Below are 7,029 nucleotides of genomic sequence, written 5' to 3' on the forward strand. Positions count from 1 at the left end.
TCACATATCAGCTAGAACAAAAGAAAATAAAACTAAACAAGAAAATAAACACAAAGATTAATCTAAAATCAGAAAATAAAAAAGAATTTTTTTTTTTTTTCAAAAAGATTTAACACAACTGGAGATCAATCCTGATAAACAGGACCATCCAAATCCCAACAACACCATGGAGATAAATAATTCATATTATGAATGGACTAGTCTAATGATATTGTAACTTACCTGGGTCAAAAACATGTTGAGAAGCTTTTGCAGTGTCTTCCAAGTGAATTCTTTGCATAACCACAGAAGCACTAATACCCTTAATATCAGCAATTTTCCAACCTATAGCTTCCTTATACTCTTGAAGTATACTTATCAATTGGTGTTCCCAAAATTCACCCAACTTTGGTGGTTCTACAATAGATGGGAATAGGGATGAAGAAAGTGGAAGAGGGATCACTTTTGGCTGCCAGCTATCAATACTTAAGAGAGGAATAGAATCCAACAATGCATTGACCTCCTCAATTGATTTTTCAGTATCCAAATTACAATCAAAACGGGTTAAGCAAGCATTTGGGGGATCCTCACAACTTGATTGTAGGAAAGTATCATGGACTAGGCTCCCAATCATGTTAACCTCACATATATCCTCATTGTCTAGTACTTGCTTACTTATGTCAAAAATATTAAGCTCAACAGTCATATTCCCAAAAGAAATCTTCATCACACCACTCCGACAATTGATCAAAGCATTGGATGTGGCTAAGAAAGGGCGACCTAAAATGACATGGATTTGTGTATTGGCATTTAGAGTAGGTTCAGTGTCTAACACAACAAAATCAACAGGAAATAGAATGCGTCCACCTTAATCAACACATCCTCAATAATACCTCTAGGGATTTTCACAGACCTATCAGCTAATTGAAGTGTCATGGTTGTTGGTTTTAAATCCCCCAAACCTAGCTGTAAGTATACTGAATATGGCAATAAGTTCACACTTGCCCCCAAATCTAGCAAAGCTCGCTCAATGAGATGATCCCCAATCCTACATGAAATTGTAGGAGATCCAGGGTCCTTACATTTCACTGGATATTTATTCTGAATGATTGAACTGACTTGCTCGGTCAAAAATGCCTTTTTAGGGACATTTGTCTTTCTCTTCATTGTCACAAGATCTTTTAGAAATTTGGCATAAGCAGGAACTTGCTGAATTGCATCAAGAAATGGAATGTTTATTTGCACCTGCTTAAAGACCTCTAAAATGTCTCCAAATTGTGCACTTTTCTGAGGACTGATTAACCTTTGAGGAAATGAAGCTTTAGGAACAAACCTCTTATCAAGGGGGGAATTAAGATCCTGAATTGGAGTGGCGGGTGGGTTGTCCTTCTTTTCTCTATGATCATCATGTGAACTATGAGTTCCTTTTTCCTTTAACATAATATTTTCATCATCCTCCACTTCTGGCATTTTCACTTGATTATCAACTTGCTTACCAGACCTAAGGGTAGTAATAGACTGAACATGTTCTTGTCCATGAGTAGAACTAGAAGAACCATTGATGGCATACTGTCCTTTTGGGTTAGGTATAGGTTGACTAGGAAACTTTCCTTTTTCCCTTTCTCCAACTTGGGTTGCTAACTGGCCAACTTGATTTTCCAACTTTGAAATAGCTTGAGTATTCAAATGGGTGGAACTTTTCATCTCTTGAATGGCTTGGCTAGTTGACTGCATGAAAGTTTTGAGAGACTCCTCCAAAGATGGTTGTTGTCTTGGTGGTGTTACAAACTGAGGTGTTGATTGAGGAATGGGAGGATATGCTTGAGTAGGTGGACGAAATTGACTTTGTTGATGCACTTGTTGTCCACCTACATTTGTGGGAGGCTGACTTTGCCTCCATGAGAAATTAGGATGGTTCCTCCAATTTGGATTGTATGTCTCTGAAAATGGACTAGCAAATGGTTTTCCATAATTATTCAGTGCATTTGCTTGCTCAGCATAAAAATCAGGGTACCCAGCTGCAGAAGGACACATTTGTGTTGTATGCATAGGACTAGCACAAATAGAGCATGTTTCACTTTGAACTTGATTGACAGAATTCATTCCTCTACCTAAAGCTAAAGCTTCAACCTTACGAGTGAGATTGTCCAACCTAGCTTTTATGTCTAAATCTTCACTGACTTCATACAATCCTCATTTCTTAATTGCAGGGGCACATCTCTCTTTACGATTGGAAAAATCCCATTGTTGTGAACTTTCAGAAAAATTCTCAAGAAATTTGTAAGCCTCATCATCTACAAGACTCAAAAATCCACCACCATTCATGGACTCAATCATGTTACGATTTGTCTGAGTCAAACCATTATAAAAATATTGTACTAGTCTCCATGTTTCAAAACCATGATGGGGACACTTTAAGATCAAGTCCTTAAATCTCTCCCAACTCTCATAAAATTTCTCTTGTTCATCCTGATAAAAATCTGCAATTTCTCTCCTTAAAGCATTGGTCTTGGCCATTGGGAAAAATTTAGAGAGGAATTTTGTGACCAACAGTTCCCATGAAGTGATAGATCCAGGTGACAAAGAATTAAGCCATGCTTTTGCCTTATCCTTCAAGGAAAAAGGGAATAAACGCAAGCGAACAGAGTCATCAGTGAAATTTTGAAACTTACAAGTAGCACAAATCTCAAGAAAATCCTTCACATGCATATAAGGATCTTCTCTATCCAATCCATGAAAAGTAGGAAGAAGGTGAATTATCTGTGGCTTCAACTCAAAATGTGCAGCAGTGGTTGCAGGCAATACTATGCAAGATGGAGGGTTGGTGGTTATGGGTGAGAACAACTCCCTAAGAGTTTTTGAATCATCTCCAGTTTCTCCCATTGTGGATGAATAATCAAAACTAACAAGACGATTTTCTTTATCACGTATCCAAGTTCTCATACACCAAGCACAAAGAAAAAAAAAATTATTATATATATATATATATATATATTTAAAAAAAAATTAACTACAGCCAAAAACTTGTTGTGAAATTTTAAAATACTCGCAAGTGTACGAACCGTACCGAAGTATAGTTGGACAAGAACGAGGTCGAACCCACAGGGACTTGTATGAATGTAGGAAAATTAATTAAACCTTAACCAAATTAATCCTAATCTAGTTTAAATAAAAATTGGTTGGTTACAATAAAATAAACTAAGCAATTAATAAAATTAAGCAAATAGTTAAACTAAGAAAAATATATAAAGCAATAAAAAGATGTAAACAATCAAGAGAAAGGAATTAAGGTTTTGGAATCCGCCTTGTAAGTCATATCAGCATATATTTATGATCATTAATTTTTCCCAACTCACTACATGATAATCTAGAAATCAATCTTGTTATCATGGAAAATATCATCATTTAAACCCTTATTTTAAAAATCAAAAGCATGTTCTTCTTCGCTTCTTAAGTATAAAATCAAATCATAAATTGTATCCGTAGTCAAACAAATCACAAGATATATCCGATTTTATAATCAAGAATTAATAAACCAAGCATTCAATTAATTAAGACAAATCCTAAATCATGAGAAAAACATGATTGAACTCATATCTAGAATCTCATCTTAGTCAATTGATATGAAGCAAGAACAATTTAAATCATTAAAGAACAATTATTGTGAGAAAAATCAAATCACATAAATATCACTAATAATCCTTAACAAGGTTTCATCCTCAACCCTAATTATAAATTTAGCTACTCATAGTAATTGAAAGAAAACATAAAAATAAAATACTAATCATTAAACTAAACAAATAGAATAGAGAAAGAAATAGTCACAATGCTAGAGAAAAGCCATAGACAAAAAGAACACGTTCTGCTCCTACGCACCAGTCCTAGCCGCAGCCTCTACACATTCAGTCCTGAATTTTGCCCTAAAGAGCCTTTAAATATGTTAAAGAATCCTATTACAAGTTGAATTCCCGTTTGGAGAAAATTCCAGATTTTTAGACTTCACTTAACCGACTATTTTGGCCTATTTAACGTCAGAATTTGGACTTTTGGTAAACTACAAAGTTGTAGCCCTTTAAGTTATCGTTCCAGCCCAACTTGAATCATCTCGATTGGACATCTGAGCCGAAAGTTATACCAAAAATACTAACTGATGTGCAGTCTAGAATCCTAATCCGAATTGGACTTGATTTGGCGCAAATTTCCTTTGATTCCTTACTCCAATTGGACTTAAATTTAATTGGGTTGGTCTTTTCTTGAATTCATGCCTGGCTGGATGTAAGTTGGCTTGATTCAATTGGCCTAGCCCCACTTTGCATGTAAAGCCCTTGTTACCTACAACACAAAGATATTATATAATCAGTCACAAAATAACATAAAAGTAAGGCTAAATATGTAGATATGTGAGTACTTTATTGTATATATTTCATGCACATCAAGCTGTCCAAGACCAAGGAGGCTACCCAGGTGGCTTAGGCAGTTGCAGGCACTGTAGGGCAGAAGTTTTATGACCTCTGAGTGCAAGAGACCGAGGCCCGACTAACTGAAGAGTGGCTGGGGTCTATAGGGAATACAGCCTTGAGGTCTGGATTGAGGCCTTGAACGTGGCTAGAGCCCCTACGGACTCAAAGTGGAGAAAAGCCAAGAATGTCTATTATCCTGAAGACCTTCGAGAAGCCCCTAAGGCAGCCCTCGAGGAAGTCGTCCCTGCTTTAACTACGGCTGAGTAGCCTCCTCCCACCCAGACCCTTCTTCCCCTTCTCAAGGCCATTAAAGGGCCTGGCAAGGCTGGTGACTAAGGTAGTGGGGTGGAAGTGGCCAAAGGTAAGGAGGTTGGCTAGAGCAAAGCCTGACCAGAGGACAAAGGCAAAGGCAAGGAAGCCGCTCTTAAGGCGAAGGAGTCTGAGCCGGCCAAGCCTCAGGCCGTGGCCCAGGAGAAGAAGGTCGCTGATCCTCCCGTTCCCCCGCCGGTTAGCAAAGAAAACCCTTCTCCAGTGAAGGCTTAGCTTAGGATTTTTCTTCTTTTTTTTCTTTGTACTTTTAGCTTAGGATTTTTTTTTTTTCCCTTTCTTTCTTTGTAATTTTTCCTTAGGGTTTTTTTTTTTTCCCTTTCTTTCTTTGTACTTTTTCCTTAGGGCAATATGCCCCAATACATGATGTACTTTTCCTTTTGTTGAATGAAAATATATTACTTTTTGCCTTTGTGGACCTCTGTTTTTCTTGCAATGTTTGTCTCTGGTAAGTTGTGGTTATTGTTTTGCCTTGTGCCGAGACTTTAAATTGATGATGCTCCTAAGGGTGAACACTCCTTCTTTGACAAAAGCTAATAGTAATAATTGGTTGTTAACTCAAATAAACTTTCATGTAGTTAGCAGAGTAATTGGACAACTTTACCTTGTTCGTGGCACTTGGCATCTAGTAACTAAACCTAAAAAGCAAACCTTGTATACCTTAGGTAAATAGCTCAATGGATGAAGTGTACTTCTGGATTTTCTTCTTAGCCTCAAATGATAGTGAAGTTCATGTTTGTCTAGAGTATATGATCTAAGAGGGCCACCGTACTTAGAATTTCATTTAGCACTCCATTCCACCGGAGGCTTACATAATTATAAGTGTTTATTTATCCAAAGCATGTGGTCTGAGAGGCTAGGCATAACCATGGTTCTATTTAATAATTATAGAAATAATGGGAAGTATTAATTTACCCAAGGCAAGTAGTCTGAGGGGCCAGACATAGCCAATATTTTGTTTAATACTTAGAGAAATAACATGAAGTATTAATTTACCCAAGGCATGTGGTCCGAAGGGCCAAGTATAACCAATGTTCTGTTTAATATCCACACAAGTAATTAGGAATATTAATTTCCCGGAGGTATGTGGTACGGGGAACTAGACATGACCAAGGTTTTGTTTAATATCCACACAGGTAATCAGGAATATTAATTTACCCAAGATATGTGGTCCGAGGAACCAGACATGACCAAGATTCTGTTTAATATCCACATAGGTAATCAAGAATATTAATTTACCCGAGGTATGTGGTTCGAGGAATCAGACATGACCAAGGTTCTGTTTAATATCCACATAGGTAATTAACGCAACACATAATGTCATAAATGAAAACATGGCAGAGCTGCCTTTCATTAAAAATAGTTCCTTCGAAGGTTATTTACATTCTAAGGTCATAGTACAACTTTTTCGTCTAGATCTTCTAGGAAGTATGCTTCTATGCCTTCTACCGGGGTGATACGGTATGGCCCTTCCCAATTGGGCCTTAACTTTCCCCATGCTAGGTTTTTTGCAGTACCCATAACCTTTGTTAATACCAAGTCCCTAGGGGCCAATGCTCTTAACTTTACATTTTAAGCCTCTACTGATAGTATGCTAATTGAACTATGGCATTTTCTCTCCGCTCCTCGATTAGATGTAGGCTCTTTTCTAGTAGGTGGTCGTTGTTGTCTAGAGCGAACAAGCTAGTCCTCAGCATTGAGAAACCAGTCTCCAGAGGAACACAACCTCTGTCCTGTAAGTCATTGAAATGGTGTCTCCCCCGATGACCTATGAGTAGGAATGGAAACTGGTCGGGTTTTTTCATACCCGGACTCAGCCCGTTTGTTAAACAAATTTTTTTTTCGGGGCCAAGACCCGCCTCGCTGGGCCCTGCGGGCCCCGCCTAGCCAGGCCACTTCAGGGCCCAATCTTCAGCCCTAACAGTGGCCTAATCCGTGGCCCAATAAAAAAAAAAAAAAAAAATTATGTTTTCCTGAGAAAAAAAATCACAGCTGCATAAACAACAAATCCAAGTAAATCTCAAATCAAATTCATTATACCCATTTAAATTTCCTATTCACAGAAACCAAATACATTTGAAATCAAACCTTTTTTTTTTTTTGGGTTATAAACGACGATATCATTAAACTAAACAACTACATCCAAATCAGTACAAATTCTGTTGAAATAAACTCTATTACAGTCATCCTTTAAGGTCTTAAGCAAGTCCACAGGCGGATTGGAAAACAAAAGGAAATTTGCCTCTTGATCAGCACCTATTCT

At 37.5% G+C, this 7,029-nt stretch overlaps 1 protein-coding gene and 1 non-coding gene across 2 annotated transcripts; one reads left to right on the forward strand and one right to left on the reverse strand.

Moving 5' to 3' along the window:
• LOC115961303 lies at positions 1-2,013 on the reverse strand. The gene is made up of 3 exons (XM_031080303.1): positions 873-2,013; positions 223-807; positions 1-32 (listed from the first exon to the last, which is right to left on the reverse strand). Exons 1-3 carry the CDS (start codon positions 2,011-2,013, stop codon positions 1-3), a joined length of 1,758 nt encoding a protein of 585 aa, XP_030936163.1.
• A 361-nt stretch (positions 2,014-2,374) lies between these two features.
• On the forward strand, positions 2,375-2,483 carry LOC115978511. Its single transcript, XR_004088781.1, has one exon. It is a non-coding gene; the product is annotated as a small nucleolar RNA R71 (small nucleolar RNA).
• Positions 2,484-7,029: the final 4,546 nt, after the last annotated feature.

This window comes from Quercus lobata, chromosome 2 (assembly GCF_001633185.2).
Source record: "Quercus lobata isolate SW786 chromosome 2, ValleyOak3.0 Primary Assembly, whole genome shotgun sequence".
Classification (NCBI taxonomy): domain Eukaryota; kingdom Viridiplantae; phylum Streptophyta; class Magnoliopsida; order Fagales; family Fagaceae; genus Quercus; species Quercus lobata.

Bases quoted from the DNA above. Each gene is read 5' to 3' on its own strand.
- LOC115961303 (XM_031080303.1), bottom strand. From the start codon at position 2,013: ATGTGTCCTTCTGCAGCTGGGTACCCTGATTTTTATGCTGAGCAAGCA. The intron at 808-872 runs GTATTATTGAGG...TTGTTGTGTTAG, and splicing joins GTCTGTGAAAATCCCTAGAG to ACACTGAACCTACTCTAAAT. The intron at 33-222 runs GTAAGTTACAAT...TTTCTTGTTTAG, and splicing joins TCAACATGTTTTTGACCCAG to TTTTATTTTCTTTTGTTCTA.